Source organism: Chiloscyllium plagiosum, unplaced genomic scaffold (genome assembly GCF_037043375.1).
Source record: "Chiloscyllium plagiosum isolate Xiang-an unplaced genomic scaffold, Cpla_swu_hap1 HiC_scaffold_45, whole genome shotgun sequence".
In the NCBI taxonomy this organism is placed as follows: Eukaryota; Metazoa; Chordata; class Chondrichthyes; order Orectolobiformes; family Hemiscylliidae; genus Chiloscyllium; species Chiloscyllium plagiosum.
The window spans coordinates 33,174,610-33,192,886 of NW_028270183.1; the positions used below are offsets into that span (position 1 = coordinate 33,174,610).

At 42.8% G+C, this 18,277-nt stretch overlaps 1 protein-coding gene across 1 annotated transcript; it reads left to right on the top strand.

The window, feature by feature from the left end:
• The first annotated feature begins 7,487 nt into the window (after positions 1-7,487).
• Positions 7,488-8,318, top strand: LOC148136452 (putative G protein-coupled receptor 139). Its single transcript, XM_087983329.1, has one exon. It carries the CDS (start codon positions 7,488-7,490, stop codon positions 8,316-8,318), a length of 831 nt encoding a protein of 276 aa, XP_087839455.1.
• Positions 8,319-18,277: the final 9,959 nt, after the last annotated feature.

The following is an 18,277-nucleotide window of genomic DNA, read 5'->3' on the forward strand; positions in this document are numbered from 1 at the left end:
TTCGCTACCGGTCACGACAGAATGTGGCAAAACTGCCGAGCTTGGATCTGATCTATTGATTGTGGCATCGCTTAGCTCTGTCTAAAACTTGCTGTTTATATTGTTTGCTATGCAACTAGCCTTACTTGGTGGCTTCGCCAGCTTGGCACCTCATCTTCAGGTATGCCTGGTGCTGTTCCTGGCATGCCCTCCAGTACTCTCCATTGAACCAGTGATGATTCCCTGGTTTGATGGTGATGGCTTTGTGGGGGATATGCCGGGCCATGATGTTACACTTTGTGTAAGTACAAGTCTCCTGCTGTTGGTGTCCCACAGCGCCTCATGGATGCCCAGTCTTCAGTTGCTCGAACTGTTCAAAGTCTGTCCCATTGAGCACAGTATGAAGGGCGGCCCTTGGTCTCCAAAGAAGCTCTACCAAGCCCACTCATACCAATACAGTCATGGACAGATGTATTTGCAGCTGACAGATTGGTAAGGATGAGATCAGGTATATTTTTCCCTCTTGTTGGTTCCCTCACCACCATGCGGCAGACCCAGTCTAGCAGCAATGTCCTTTAGGAGCCGACCAGCTCGATCAGTAGTCCTGCTGCCGAGCCACTCTTGGGAGTGATCATTAAAATCCCCCCCACCCAGAGAATATTTGGTGCTTTTACCATCCTCATTGTTTCCTCATCATGTTGTTCAACACGGAAGAGTACTGGTTCATCAGCTGTGGGAAGATGATACGTGGTAATCAGCAGGAGGTTTCCTTGCCCATGTTTTCCCTAAAGCCATAAGTCTTCACAAGATCAAGTGTCAATGTTCAGGAATCGCAGAGAAACTCCCTTCGCCTTTGTACCACTGTACTCCCACCTCTACTAAGTCTATCCTGCGGCTGGGACAAGGCACATCCAGGAATGTGATTGTGGTGTCAGTGTCATTGCCTGTGAGGTATGATTGCATGAGCATGACTACGTCAGCCTGTTACTTATCTAGTCTGTGAGGCAGCTCTCCTAATTTTGGCACTAGCGCCCAGATCTTAGTGAGTAGACTTTTGAAAGTCACACAAGGTTGTTTCTGCCATTTCCTTTTCCGGTGCCGAGTGTGATGTTTGCTGATCCATCCAGTTTCATTTGTTTGAGATTTTGTAGCGAATGGTACATCTGAATGGCTTGTTAGGTTATTTTTAGAGTGCAATTGAGAGTCAACCATATTGCTATGGATCTGAAGTCACACATAGGCCAAACCAGGTGGAGATAGTAGATTGTCTTCCCTGAAGCATATGGTCTTTTCTGACAATCTACAATGGAAACAATGGCATTAGCAGATTCTTAAATTCAGATGTTTTTAAAGTTATTGATTTCAATAGTCCGCTATTTGCCATGGTGAGATTCGAACCTGGGTGCCAGGACATTAACTGAGTTTATGGATTAACTGTCACATGGAGGCCAATCAAGATGAAGATGGCAGATTTAATTTCCTGAAGGACACTGAGGAAGTTGATGTGTTTTTCTGACAATCTACAATGGTTTCATTATCACTATTAGGTCCTTACTTCTAGATTTATTGAATTCAAATTCCACCATCTGCCGCAGGATTCAAAGCTGTGTCCCCAGATCATTTTCTGAGTCTCTGCATTAATAGTCGAACGATAATACCAGTAGGCCATCGCCTTCCCTGACAGTTTATCCAGGTTAGGTCATGCAATAATGAAAACATTTCTTTCCTAATGTCTATCCCTGCACTGTTGCACTATTTAGCCTCGAGATAATAAGCTTCAGTTTACGGGCTCAGAAGTGAGCTGAAATCTATAATTCACTTCACCAAAACCCAATTTCCCTAAATGAAATTAATAATTTTGAGCAGGTAGAGTACTTTTTTGTTTTCGCATTAATTTGCTTTATTTTAATCTAGTTAACAACATGCATGGATTCTAAACCATTTTCTCGAATGCAGATCTGAATTTGCTCTGAGCTACTGTGGTGACAAATGTGTTGCTGCATGCGCACAATTGCCTTCACATATTGTTTTCTTTTTGATGGACATTTTGCAGATTGCTGAAGTCTGTCACTTTATAATCATCTATGAATCGTTCTTAAGAAGAAATAGGCAAGAAATTCATTCATGATTTGATGATGGTACCAGAGACAGAACATGATAAATTGATATCGTTTGTGTGGCCTTCCATCTATTCAGTGTAGTGGGGACATTTTGGAATATTGCTATGTATTGCTGGTATACCAGTTTCATCTGGAGAGTTTAATGCCGCACCGTTTGTTGGAAACCTCTCCAGGAACTTCCAAGATGGTGACAAATGTTATGATATGCACCTCTTCATTTCATTAAACATTATCCTTTCCTTGTGAGTTTCATCAAATTGAAATGTGTAGATCTGTTACTCACAAGAAAGATCACAGAGGTTATGAAGATAATATGACATGTTTCTCTTTCCTTTGTTGATATTATGTTTTCTGATAGCTTGGATAAGTATATAATGGTGAGACCACGATAATACTTTTGGGAATGTAAAGTCACTATACTCCCACAGGAGCACAGAATTGATCTCTCACCAGAGAGATGTAACTGGTGTATGGTACAACCTGAGGGTGATCACCTCTCAGTCAAGGGGAGTGGTTGGTAGCTTCCTTGGTTCGTCGGCTGATTTACTGTGCAGAATGAGACTAGCAGCATCGGTTTATTTCCTGCACTAGCTGAGGTTATCAGGATGGCTCTACCTTCTCAATCTCACCCCTCGCTGATAGTGTGGTGAGTCTCAGATTAAACTCACCACCAGTGCTCTCTCTCTCTCTCTCTCTTTCTATATATATATATATATATATATATATATATATAGAACATAGAACGTTACAGCGAAATACAGGCCCTTTGGCTTTCGATGTTGCATCGATCTGTCATACCAATCTGAAGCCCATCTAACCTACACTATTCCATGTACGTCCATATGCTTGTCCAATGACAACTTAAATGAACTTAAAGTTGGCGAATCTACTACCGTTGCAGGCAAAGCATTCCATACCCTTACTACTCTCTGAGTAAAGAAACTACCTCTGACACCTGTCCTATAACTATGCCCCCTCGTCCTTGCCGTCACCATACTTGGAAAAAGGTTCTTCCTGTCCACCCTCTCTAACCCTCTGATTATCTTATGTGTCTCTATTAAGTCACCTCTCAACCTTCTTCTCTCCAACGAAAACAGCCTCAAGTCCCTCAGCCTTTCCTTTTAAGACCTTCTCTCCATACCAGGCAACATTCTAGTCAATCTCCTCTGCACCCTTTTCACACCTTCTTATAATGTGGTGACCAGAACTGTACACGATACTCCAAGTGCAGCCATACCAGAGTTTTGTTCAGCTTTAGCATAACCTCATGGTTCCGGAACTGGATCCCTCTATTAATAAAAGCTAAAACACTGCATACCTTCTTAACAACCCTGTCAACATGGGTGGCAACTTTCAAGGATCTGTGTACTTGGACACCAAGATCTCTCTGCTCATCTACACTACCAAGAATCTTACCATTAGCCCAGTACTTTGCATTCCGGCTACTCCGACCAAAGTGAATCACCTCACACTTGTCCACATTAAACACCATTTGCCACCTCTCAGCCCAGCTCTGCAGCTTATCTATGTCTCTCTGTAAACTACAAAATCCTTCGTCACTATCCACAACTCCACCGACCTTAGTGTCATCTGCAAATTTACTAACCCACCCTTCTACACCCTCATCCAGGTCGTTTATAAAAATGTCGAGCAGCAGTGGACCCAACACCAACCTTTGTGGTACACCAATGGTAACTGGACTTCAGGATTAACATTTCCCATGAACCACCACCCTCTGTCTTCTTTCAGCAAGCTAATTACTGATCCAAACTGCTATATCTCCCACAGTCCCATTCTTCCGCATTTTGTACAATAGCCTCCTGTGAGGAATCTTATCGAATGCCTTGCTGAAATCCATATACCCACACCAACCCGGTTTACTCTCATCTTCCTGTACACTAGCTTTCGGAACACTGTTTCTTCATCAGTACATGGCGTAGTGTCTGCCAAACTCTATAATCTTTCTTGTGACTTACAGATCTAGACATTTCAATGTGATGAAACTCACAAGGAAAGGTTAATGACCACCTGATGAAGGAGCAGTGCCACGAAAGCTAGTGCTTCCAAATAAACCTGTTGGACTATAAACTGGTGTTGAGTGATTTTTAACTTTGTACACCCCAGTCCAACACTGGCATCTCTGAATTTCTCTCTATGACAGTGCAGAATGTGGCGACTTTATCTTTGTAATATTGTCTCTTTTTAGGTCAGTATTTGGAAAGCCCTTAAATAAATAAACATTGATTCTGTGATACCTCAACCTGTGAAATGTTATTTGAAGTTCCCTGTTTGTTACATCAATGTCATGCAGGTATAACAAGTCCTGAATGATTATGCGAAAAAGTGACATCCAGTTCAGTAGCACATTGCATTTTAAAGCAAGCACTTCTTGACAAGGGGCATCAGTTAAAGGAGAGTAGCTGAAGCTGACTGGCAAATTTTTCACCAGTAGTGAAGTGAAAGCGGTAAGCTGGTGAGCTGAAACCTTATGGTTATCGCCTCTATGAAGTCTGCTGAATATCGACTCACTGATCATTCCCAGAATGGAGTTGGATAATTTAAAGCAAAGTGAACAATTACTTGGTTATCCAGCACGTGGATAGAAATATTTGGAGCACCTACAAGCGAAAATGTGGATAGAGACAACAGAGCAGCTGGTCACTTCGTGCTCAGTATCAGTTTTGTAATCTATTACTTATTTCTGTTGTAAAGAACAAGCTGAATTAATCATCATCAAAGTGTTCTAATTTGATGTAAAATTCAGATTCTGTTGCAGATGATTAACAGCGTGTTTTTTTTAAAACTATTTGTTCCATTTGACAGTATGGAAAAGAAATGTTTGATGAAATGCAACATTACATTTGCTTAATGACTACAGTCTTTGTTCACTGTGATGTAACCTAACCAATGTATTGGAAGATACCTCCTGCTGCTCCCTAACTGCATCTCTAAGGATTCAACATCAGCTATAAACATGGAGAGGTGGAAATAATGCATGTGGGTTACAAACAGACATCAGTGCTCCGAGGAAATAATGCATCTTCCACCAAGAGGCCTGATCTATGCAATTTACTACACAGCCCTTGCAGGTATCGCAGTCCCAGATAAAGTCCTCCGCATTTTAAGCAATTTGAAAAGCACTACTTAAGTGGATTATCGTGGTAAAGATCTGTTGATGATAATTTTAACAACGAGATTCCAGCTGAGTTTTTTGAACAAGCTCTATCAGTTGGATTGATGTTCCAAGCTGAATGAACTTTTAAATGTTTTTCTTTAACTCAGTTAGAGTCGCGTTCTGATGTACATTCGGAATGTCACTCGGTATAAAAATGGTAAAGGCATCCACCTGGACTACTGTCCCAAGAATATTTCTAAACTGTGTTAATTCTCACCGATCAGCCACTTGGTCATTGTCTGACTGCGCCTTTGCCTTCACTGTTCCTGGCTTGGGCAGCACAGACCTTCTATCTATAAATAGCCGGGAGAAGGTGACGGCAACCAATGATACAAAAATGCTCAAATCCATATACCTTCACTCAGAGGAGCAGCTCAGCTTCTGTCCAGCTGCGCCTCCCAACTCTGGCCCTTTGTCTGGTAAATGACACTGTTTCTCCACAGATCTCATTGATATTTTTTGTACACACGTGCAATTCCAATCTTTGCCTCTGAACCACTTTCCATTCCAGTTTTGACCTCCCATCATGCTTTTCCTGCTCGCTCATCTTGCGTAAATGACATTAACTTGTTCTAAATCAGTTTGCCAGCTTTAAAATCAAATGCATCAGTTCCTTGTTTAACCTGTCTAGAGATTATGTAGCAAAGAGTTAACTCCAACGAGCATTTTGCAGGTTTCCATAATCGAGAAACAATGCTAATTAATGCAAGGGCTCCAAATACTGACGTGAAAAGTGTTCGTATTACAACGTTGAGGTCACCATAGTCAATGCTCTCATTACAGAGAGAGCTGACTGACAGAGTGGGTTTCTTCTGAGGGTCACCATATACCGCCAAGTACTAACTTTGAAAAGGCAGACCCACCACGCAAACTTCAGTCGGTACAGGAATTGAACCCACACTTTGAAGGGAATCTTGCAGGGCAAATCAGACAACCGTCCAATAGAGCTAACAGTTCTCAGTTATCCCCTCCCCTGAGGTGTGGTGTCGCTCAGGTTATACCACCGCCAATCATCTCTCGCTTTTGAGAGAGCAGCACATTCTTCCTGTCGGGCTATGACGACTTCACCTTTATCTGGAAATATTATCGCAGTATTACCATCACATTCCATGCTATGATTTGCAATAAATTAGAAAGCAAAAGAAGACATTTGCCTGATTTCGGATATGATCAGGAATTATTTATCACCATGAGGACGGAACATAGTGTCACAGACGTCGACTGCACGGAAAAGAGTGATTTGAGCCAATGCATCTGTGCTGTTCCAAACACAACCTCACTTTTCTAATCCTATTTTCCAGCGCTTGCTCCATAACCGTGGATGCATTGGCTTACCAATTACACATCTATCTATTTCTGAAATGTTATGAAGGTTTCTGGATCTCCTAACGTTAAGTAGTGAATTCCACTTGCCCCCCACATGCTGTGTGTGTTATTGTTTCCTCCCATCTCCTCTTATGGAGACAGACCAGCGTGGACTCTTCTGTTTAAAATAATGCTACAGATTGCCTAAAACAAAATGGAGCTTGGATTTAATACCTTTCAGATGAAAATAAGAGTGTTTTATTCCTTGAAATGTTTGATTAACAATTCCAAGCCAAATTCTGACAGTTGCATCATTTATTTTCAAGCAGTTGTTAAAGTATTGCTTTGATTTAATGTACATTGGTTGAATTCAAACAAGGTGTAGAACACATTCTTCGGGTTTGCACGCAATTTAAAATCACGAAAGCTGTTGTGTCACTTGAAGTTTACTTACATAGTTTGGTACTGGACTTGTACTTGGTCGATGCAGCCATTTTTCATTCCAACAATGTCTATGTCCTCTTGAAATTCTCTGGACATACCAGCTCAGGCTGTGTTGCTTCACTTGTGCGGTGGATCATTTTTGTTAATTTAAATTGTACACAGGTATTAATATCGTGTCCATTGCCGTGTAGATTCCAAGTATTTCTATTATTATCATGATAAAACAGTAACTGACATCCTATCAAGTTCTCATTTATCCCACCTTATCTTTAGATGCTAAAATATATTTGCTTACTTCAAATGTCAAACCTCCAACTTTGCATTATGATAAGTGTCATGTTTTCGTCACTCTTAACTGACACTGGTCATTTCATTTTGTTTGAACAGTTAATGTACTGGCGATTGCAATTTTGTCCCGAGGAAAATGCGGACTATCGAGATGTATCACAAGGTACTTGGTGTCCATGGCAGTAACGGACCTCCTGGTTATCATTACCGCTGTACTTCTAAACCGTATTCCTGGGATTTATTTTCCAGGTTCTGTCCTATCGATTACTCCCGTCTGCAGTCTCACCATTGTTTTAATTTACGCGGCCAGAAATACTTCTGTCTGGTTAACTGTTGCATTCACTGTGGACCGGTTTGTTGCTATTTGTTGTCAGAAATTTAAAGTCAAATATTGTACTGATACAATGTCTGCTGTGGTAATCGGAACAGTTTGCTCATTGGGATGTCTAAAGAGCGTCCCATGGTACTTTCTACATGAACCCATCGACATAAATAATAACATACCATGGTATTGCAGGTTGAAGAAAATCCGTTATACTTCCCTTTTGTGGATAACATTTGAATGGGTTGAGCATATTTTAACGCCATGTTTTCCATTCTTTCTGATTCTTCTGCTAAATGCTCTGACTGTCAGAAACATTTTGGTGGCCAATGAGGCCCGCAGAAGACTCCGATCCCAACACAATGAAGAGAATAAGGCTGACCCGGAAATGGAGAGCCGGAAAAAATCTATCATTTTGCTATTTGCTGTATCCGGCAGTTTCATCCTTCTATGGCTGACGTTTCTTATCTACTTCCTTTATGAACGATTTACAAATGATTATCAAATCACAGGTTTCAGCGATCCACAATTTATTCTTCGAGAATGTGGTAACATGTTGCAGCTACTCAGTGCATGCATCAACACGTTTATCTATGCCATAACTCAGAGCAAATTTAGAGAGGAGCTGAAGAACATTGTCAGGAATCCACTAATCGCTTGTGCAATTATAAGGAAAAACAAATGAAATAGAAACTACACAAGGGAGTTACCTGCCGCCAACTAGTGACATGATCTGGTGAAAATTATACGGTTGTGAAGTGACTTTAATTATTCAATTCACTTTTGATCCAGTAAAATGACATTTGGTAACTTGGTGCTAAATACATTTCCTCCCGTTTGTGTAGCCTGGTGTAGATGAAGTCTGGTTTGAAATGGCAGGGAGAACTGGTTTCCGCAGCTCTATTAGGTACGACCAGTAATTGTTTCTTCTGCAATGTCAGACACATTAAAAGAAAACGTATGCAGCAATTTGTGAGTTTAAAAAGGATGTGTCAGCTATTTTGTAAAAAGATTAATCTTGCAATCTGAGATTAACTTCTGTTGTGTGATGTGGGTAGAAAAAAAATAAAATGCTTTGAACGTCTTACTTCTTCCTCAACCAATGATTTCTCTCTCCCTCTCAAATGAGGATAGGTTTGACAAGGTCAATGTGTCTGAGACATGTTTGGAGTTTCTGCATTCACTTCTTTCCTTCCTCTCAGAATTAGATATAATTCCACATTTCAGCTTCGTTTTAGGGGAACTCATTCACAGCTATCTCCAAATGAAAATTGATCTCTTCAGAAAAGGTACATTGACCACGTTCTGAAAATTTATTTTCACAGTGTTTTTATTTTCTCTGCATGTGTTATGAATTCACACATCTGTATATGAAATATTACACCTTTCAGACATAATGTGGGCCAATGCTATGTTCATTCCTTCCCAACTGGAAGGGAACAGCAATGTCGAATCCGAATGCATAAACCTGTTGCTAATTAGTATGGGACAGCATTCGGTTTGTATTGACGTTGTTACCATAAAGTAATTGAATCCCACAGCATGGAAACAGGCCCCTTTGCCTCTAACTGGCTCATGTCGAATAAACTGTTCATCCACGCTAAACCCATTTCCCTGCACTTGGACCATATTCTTCTAAACCTTTGGCATCAATGCATTTGTCCAAACTCCTTTCAAATGTTGTTAATGTGTCTACTTCAACCACTTCCCCGGCAGCTCATTCAACATGCGTATTACTGTCTGTGTAAAAGAAAGTTGTCCCTCATCTTCTCTTTTATTCTTTCCCCTCTAACCTTAAACTGATGCCCTCTGTTCCTCGATTCCCCCACTCTGGGTTAAAAGGCTGCGTGCATTCGCCTGATCAATGCCTCTCATGATCTTATACATTTCTATAACAGTCTCCTATGCTCTAAAGAAAAAGTCCGAGCTTGTCCAACTTCTTCCTATAACTCAGATCCTTGGTTCCTGGCAACGTTCTTGTAAATTCTTCTGCACTCTTTCCAGTTTACTAACATCATTCCTATAACAAGGTGACCAAAACTGAACACAGTACTCCAAGTGCAGTCTCACCAATGTCCTGTCCAACTGCAACCTAACTTCACAACTTCTATACTCAGTTCCTTGACTGATGAAGGCCAGTGTGCCAAAAGCCTTCTTCATTGCCCTGTTTATATGTGACTATAATTTCAGAGAAACGTACACCAGAACTCCAAGGTCCCTCTGTACATCTATACTCCTTAATGCCCGACAGTTCAACATGAAACTCCTATCTTGATTTCACGCTATAAAATGCAATACTTCACACTTATCTACATTAAACACCTTTTGCCATTTCTCGACCCAATTCTCCAGCTGATCAAGGTCCTCCTGCATTTTCTAATAGTCTTCCTCGTTTTCCACGATAACACCTATTCATCTGCAAACTTACTAATCATGCCCTGTACATTCTCATCCAAATCATTGATATAAATAACAAACAGCAATGGGCCCAGACCTCTTCCTGACCTCTCCGCCCCCACCCCACTCCGGCCTATCACCCTCACCTTGATCTCCCTCCACCTATCGCATTTCCAAAGCCCCTCCCCCAAGTCCCTCCTCCCTACCTTTTATCTTAGCCTGCTGTACACACTTTCCTCATTCCTGAAGAAGGGCTTATGCCCGAAATGTCGATTCTCCTTTTCCTTGGATGCTGCCTGACCTGCTGCGCTTTTCCAGCAACACGTTTTCAGCTCTGATCTCCAGCATCTGCAGACCTCACTTTCTCTCAAAGAGGGCTGATAGGTAAGGCTGATGAACTCAGGGCGTGGTTAGGTACGTGGGCTGAGATATTATAGCCATTATAGAAACATGACTAAGGGAGGGACAGGACAAGCAGCTTGATGTGCCAGGGTATAGATGTTTTAGGCAGGACAGAGGTGGTGGAAGGAAGGGAGGGGGAGATGTTTTTTGTACAATGCGTGTTCCATAACAATAATCAGAAATGAAATAACTGAATAATCATCCAATGAGGCTTTGTGTGTCGAGCTCAGGAATAAGGAGGGATGATGATGTTATTGGGTTGTACCGTAGGCCCTCACATTCTCAATTGGAATTAGAGGAACAAATTTGCAGGGAGATTGGTGAGACTTTCAGGAGCAACAGAGGGAGCATCCTGTGAATGCCCCATTGCAACCAACAATAGCCCTCCACACTATGTCCCACTCCACAAGCCTTCGCTAAGGTGTTTGATAAGACTCCACACTGTAGGCTATTGCACAAAGTTTGGACCTTCGGGATTGAAGGTGATTTGGAGGTTTGGATCAGAAATTGGCGAGCTGACAAAAGACAGAGGGTGGTAGTTGATGGGAAATGTTCATCCTGGAGCTCAGTTACCAGTGGTGTGCCACAACAATCTGTTTTGGGGCCACTGGTATTTTTCAGTTTTATAAATGATTTGGAATGGCCTTAGAAGGATGAGTGATTAAATTTGTGGATGACACTATGGTAGGCACAGTTGTGGATAGTGCCAACGGATGTTGCGGGTTACAGAGGGACATAGATATGACACAGATCTGGGCTCAGAACTGATAAATGGAGTTTAATGCGGAAAGGTATGAGGTAGTTCACTTCAGAAGAAGTAATAGGGCTAATGGTAAGATTCTTGGTAGTGCAGATGAATAGAGAGATCTCGGTGTCCAGGTGCATAAATCCCTGAAAGTTGCCGCCCAGGTTGATCGGGTTGTTAAGAAGGAATATGTTGTGTTGATGTTTATTGGTAGGGGGATTGAGTTTCGGAGCCACGAGGTCATGCTTCAGCTGCACAAGACACTGGTAAAGCCGCACCTGGAGTATTATATACAGTTATGGTAACCTCATTATAGGAAGGATGTGGAAGCTTTGGAAAGGATTCAGAGAAGATTTACTAGGATGATGCCTGGTATGGAAGGAAGGTCTTACAAGGAAAGGCTGAGGAAACTGAGCCTGTTTTCATTGGAAAGAATACGGTTGAGAGGTGGCTTAATCGAGACATATAAGATAATCAGAGGGTTAGAAGTGTGGACAGTGAGAGCCTTTTTTCTCAGATGGTGAAGGCTAAAATGAGGGGCCATAGCTTAAATTGAGGGGTGATAGATTTAGGACAGATGCCAGAGGTAGTTTCTTTAATCAGAGAGTAGTAAGAGCGTGGAAATCCCTGCCCGCAACAATAGTAGATCACTGATGTTAAGGGCATCTAAATGGGCATTGTACATAAACGTGGATAATAATGCAATAGTGTAGTTTAGATTGGCATCAGATTAATTTCACAGGTTGACACAACATCGAGTGCTGAAGGGCCTGGACTGCACTGTAATATTCTATGTTCAACTGTCACTTTGCAAAGAAAAACAATAAGATGAAGACAATACCTGAATCATTTAATGTAAGATTCGCTTTTACAATCATACAGATGGCAACCCTTATTTGGAGAGCTCCCGCACCTCCTTTTCCATTTTGTGTAATAATCTCAGCTGTAAAATATCCTGGATATTCAGTTCCCAACATCGGTTACCCTGTCACCATGTCTGTCTCACCTCGTTAAATCATATCCTTTTACCTCGGTTTATGCAATGAATTCCTCAATCCTTTTTGAGAAAGCAACACACATCCAGACAGAGTGCCTTTTATTCATCTTTTTAACCCATTATTCCCTATTCCAATGTCACTTTTATTGCTCACTTTTACCGGTCAGGAAACAGTCTGACATCATCATACTCAGAGAATCAGACCTGATGGGTAATGTTGCATGAAGGAACATTACCATCCCTGGGTCTAGTGGTGGTGGCACCATGGTATAGTCAGGAAATGAATTACGCTGGGATTCTCCAGCATTATTCTAGAACCCAAGAAATCTCACGTTTAATGATGGTCAAGGAAACCGCTTGCTGATGGACATCTACTGTCCTCCATACCATCCCTCAGTAATGATTCTGTTCCCCTTGATATTGAAAACAAAGGGGACGAAGCGCTAGGGTGACAAGGACACAGAACGTACTCTGGGTGTGGTACTTCAATGTCCAAAGATGGAATGTCTCCACAGACCCATCACTGACTTGTGCAGGACTAGGCCTCAATTGCACAGAAGCTAGACTCTGAACTGATGAGAGAACCAACAAGACAGAAACATTCTCAACAAATTACTTTGCACAGATGTCTGTGCAATAACAATGTCTTTAAGAGCTCGCATACATATTCCTGGTCAAGTCTCAGCCTCATTTAAAGATATGGCCCAAGGTATTATATAATACTACCTCCTGCGAAATAGGGCATAGTTCTAAAGGACCGAGCAAATTGAAACTGGGCATGAATGAGGCACTGTGGGCTCTCAGCAACTGCAGCATCAATGGCCTTCCCTCCATCATCAACTCAGAAGTGGGTTGTTCACTGATGGGGATTCCACAATGTTCAGCACTATTCACAGGTAAACCTGTACTGAAGCAGCTATTCAGCCCATCAAACAGGAACAGAAGAGGAAATTCGGCCATTGGAGCCTGATACTCAGCAATTAGAGTAGATTTTTTAAACTGGAAATGGAAGGAAACATTCAGCCTTTCAAAGCTTCTACATAGAAATATGGGGATAGAACATAGAACATAGAACAATACAGCACAGAACAGGCCCTTCGGCCCACGATGTTGTGCCGAACATTTGTCCTAGCTTAAGCACCCATCCATGTACCTATCCAATTGCCTCTTAAAGTTCGCCAAAGATTCTGACTCTACCACTCCCACAGGCAGCGCATTCCATGCCCCCACCACTCTCTGGGTAAAGAACCCACCCCTGACATCTCCCCCATACCTTCCACCCTTCACCTTAAATTTATGTCCCCTTGTAATACTCTGTTGTACCCGGGGAAAAAGTTTCTGACTGTCTACTCTATCTATTCCCCTGATCATCTTATACACCTCTATCAAGTAACCCCTCATCCTTCTCCGTTCCAATGAGAAAAGGCCTAGCACGCTCAACCTATCCTCGTACGACCTATTCTCATTCCAGGCAACATCCTGGTATATCTTCTCTGCACCCTCTCCAAAGCTTCCACACCTTTCCTAAAGTGAGGCGACCAAAACTGCACACAGTACTCCAAATGTGGCCTAACCAAAGTCCTGTAACATCACTTCATGACTCTTGAATTTAATCCCTCTGCTAATGAACGCGAATACACCATAGGCCTTCTTACAAGCTCTATCCACCTGAGTGGCAACTTTCAAAGATCTATGAACACAGACTCCAAGATCCCCCTGCTCCTCCACCTTACTAAGAACCCTACCGTTAACCCGGTATTCCGCATTCTTATTTGTCCTTCCAAAATGGACAACCTCACACTTGGCAGGGTTGAACTCCATCTGCCACTCCTCAGCCCAGCTCTGCATCATATCTAAGTCCCTTTGCAGCCGACAACAGCCCTCCTCACTATCCACAACTCCACCAATATTCGTATCTTCTGCAAATTTACTGACCCACCCTTCGACTCCCTCTTCCAAGTCATTAATAAAGATTACAAACAGCAGAGGACCCAGAACTGATCCCTGCGGAACTCCACTTGTAACTGGGCTCCAGGCTGAATATTTACCATCTACCACCACTCTCTGACTTCGACCGGTTAGCCAGTTTTCTATCCAACTGGCCAAATTTCCCTCTATCCCATGCCTCCTGACTTTCCGCATAAGCCTACCATGGGGAACTTTATCAAATGCCTTACTAAAATCCATGTATACTACATCCACTGCTCTACCCTCATCCACATGCTTGGTCACCTCCTCAAAGAATTCAATCAGACTTGTAAGGCAAGCCCTACCCTTCACAAATCCATGCTGGCTGTCCCTAATCAAGCAATGTCTTTCCAGATACTCATAAATCCTATCCCTCAGTACCCTTTCCATTACTTTGCCTACCACCGAAGTAATACTAACTGTTCTGTAATTCCCGGGGTTATCCCTATTCCCTTTTTTGAACAGGGGCACAACATTCGCCGCTCTCCAGTCCCCTGGTACCACCCCTGTTGACAGTGAAGATGAAAAGATCATTGCGAATGGCACTGCAATTTCCTCTCTTGCTTCCTACATAATCCTAGGATACATCCCGTCAGGCCCAGGGGACTTGTCTATCCTCAAGTTATTCAAAATGTCCAACACATTTTCCTTCCTAACAAGTATCTCCTCGAGCTTACCAGTCCATTTCACACTCTCCTCTTCAACAATACAGTCCCTCTCGTTTGTAAATACTGAAGAAAAGTACTCATTCAAGATCTCACTTATCTCTTCAGACTCAATACACAGTCTCCCACTACTGTCCTTGATCGGACCTACCCTCGTTCTCGTCATTCTCATGTTTCTCACATACGCATAAAATGCCTTGGGGTTATCCTTGATCCTATCCGCCAAAGATTTTTCATGCCCTCTCTTAGCTCTCCTAATCCCTTTCTTCAGCTCCCTTCTGGCAATCCTGTATCCCTCCAATGCTCTGTCTGAACCTTGTTTCCTCAACCTTATGTAAGCCTCCTTCTTCCTCTTTACAAGACATTCAACCTCCCTCGTCAACCAAGGTTCCCTCACACAACCATTTCTTTCCTGCCTGACAGGTACATACATATCAAAGACACGTCGTATCTGTTCCTTGAAAAAGTTCCACATTTCCACGACATCCTTCCCTGACAGCCTATGCTCCCAACTTATGCTCCTCAGATCCTGTCTTACAGCATCGTAATTACCCTTCCCCCAATTGTAAAACCTACCCTGTTGCACGCACCTATCTCTCTCCATACCCAAGGTGAAAGTCACAGAATTGTGGTCACCATCACCAAAATGTTCACCCACAAACAAGCCCATCACTTGTCCCGGTTCGTTACCAAGTACCAAATCCAATGTGGCCTCCTCTCTGGTCAGGCAATCTACATACTGTTAGAAAAGCTTCCTGTACACACTGCACAAACACCGCCCCATCCAATTTACTTGATCTGAAGAGCTTCCAATCAATGTTTGGGAAGTTGAAATCACCCATGACTACTACCCTGTGGATTCTGCACCTTTCCAAAATCTGTTTCCCAATCTGTTTCTCCACATCTCTGCTGCTATTGGGGGGCCTATAGTAAACACCCAACAAGGTGACTGCACCTTTCCTATTTCTGACTTCAGCCCATACTACCTCCAAAGGCAGATCCCCCTCGAACTGCCTTTCTGCAGCCGTTATACCATTTCTAATTAGCAACGCCACCTCCCCCTCCTTTTTTACCACCCTCCCTAATCTTACTAAAGCATCTGTAACCAGGAACCTCCAACAACCATTCCTGTCCCTCTTCTATCCACGTTTCCGTGATGGCCACAACATCATAGTCCCAGGTACCGATCCATGCCTTAAGTTCACCCGCCTTATTTCTGATACTCCTTGCATTGAAGTATACACACTTGAGCCCATCTCTGTGTCCGCAAGTACTCCCTGTCAGTGCTACCTTCTCCACAGCCTCCCTACATTCTTCGACATCCTGACAAACAGCTCGCCTACTTGCTGGACTACAAGTCCAGATCCCATCCCCCTGCCAAATTCGTTTAACCACCCCCCCCCCCCCCGAAGAGTGCTAGCAAACCTACCTCCCAGGATATTGGTGCCCTTCTGGTTCAGGTGCATGTAATGATCTTTAGTAGTAAATCCTGGAAAGACCTTATGGTACAGATGGCAGAGCTCCTTGAACTACTCCGACAAGCAAAACTGGTGATAAACGTAAGAGTACTCTTTCTTTCAGTATTAAATTCCGTCGAATGTAAGGAATGCAGTCCCCATAACAGTTATGGAAAGGCTCCGTCAGTACAATCCAATTTTCACAGAGGCCTTTTTTCACTTCAGTGGTGGAACAGGACTCGATCTCCTCCCTAACTGTACCTAAGGGACCTAATCCTTCATCTACCCCTTCCAGCCCATGCGTGACATTATCCACTAACTCTGTCTCCTCACGCAGGGATGGAACTGTTGGGGAAACACTATCAATTCCATTCTCACGGATACCTGCCTTGGTAACAGTCACAGCTGCTGCTTGTTCACAGATTTTTGGCTGACATGCTTGGATTTTGCCAAACCATGGGAGAAGTCTATTTCATCATCTGTTTTAACATCAATATCCAATTTGTTCCGTCACAGAAGAGGGTCTTCCTTCAGCTTTTTCCTCATATTACACATGATGAGTATACAGGTGGTTCCTCAATAATGCTCATTTAATAAAAGCCATTTCTCTGGAATGCGATACATGAATTGACCACAGTTTCTTTTATAGAGTGAGTTCCCGTTCGCTGTTACCCGATTCCCATCCCCCACACAAGGTGTCACGGTGCACGAAGGATTATACTCTGCACCAGCATTACATGGTCAGTCAGTTCATGCGATTTTTTCATGAAGAACATTGTGAAACATATTGTGAAATGTTTGTCCTAGTGAACCTGGAAAAGCATCGTGAAAATGTCTCTACACTCTGAGGCCAAGAAATTAGGAGCAATCTGTTAATTGAAAAACTTAAAGAATTGAGATAAAAGTGAAATTTCACTGGAACTGACTCACAGTGAAAGGAATATGATGAGGATCAGTTTAAAATTTGGCCTTGTTGTTTGTATTAAAGCTTTTTTTTTCTCTTTTTTCCTTAAAACATACATTTTGATGTTGAAGAAATCTGCAGACTCACATGAATCTGTTTCAGTTACTGATCACTATGGAAACAAACTGCAAAACAATACCATTACATGGGCTTGGACATGGTCAGTCAGCTGCTCAATGTGATCAGAGTTGGCAACTCTGCACCCAGTGGGTGAAGGAGAGAAAGGTTTGAAACAAACTGTTACTTTCAGTGCATCTGTGGAGATGTCCTGAGGGGGTGAGTAGGCTGTGCAGAAGAGATTCAGGGTTATTCAGGGTCAGATGTTAGTGAGGGTGAGAGTGAGGAGGGAAGGTGTTGGAGGAAATGGTGGGTACAGTAACAGAGGTAGAGGGAGTGTGAGGTATCAATGAGAAGGTGGTGGCCCTTTCCCTGGCAGAGTGGAGAAGGTCACTGATCTTCTCTCATTATTCTGTGCATTCCTTCAGATGGTTGGGGCTACACTGGCCTGAATGGTAACCCAGGTTGGCATGGTTCCAGTAGAATGGCATCCTCTGCTGGCCTGGGTGAAAAGGATGCCCTGCCTCTGCATCAACCCATCCCCATCAGTGGCATCTCCATGTCCCTGCACACAAGGAGAGGCACAACATTTCAAGTGTCTGAGACGTCAAGGGCCAGTGTCAGGAACCATGTAGGGCAGCTCCAGACTGACAACCCTTTGTCTGGGTGCACAGTACCTTTCTAAAGGTGGTGCTGCACCATGGGTCTTGGTCAATTCTGGATATCCAGGAAGGGATGAGTTGTTTTGGTATGATGGTGCCAGAATGTGACAGAGGGGTACCAAAGGGTGGCGTAGGGGTGTTTTTTTTTTCTCTCGAGCAGCACATTATTTAACAAAACTTGCCTGATTTAGTACCTACCCCGCCATTTGGTGACACTGCTGAATGGCAGAGTGAGTAATGTGTCGCAATTGCAGTATTTAGGGATTCACGGGATACTGGCACAGATTTGGATCAAACCTGTTTGTGGTACGTGTTTGAAGTTCAATTGGT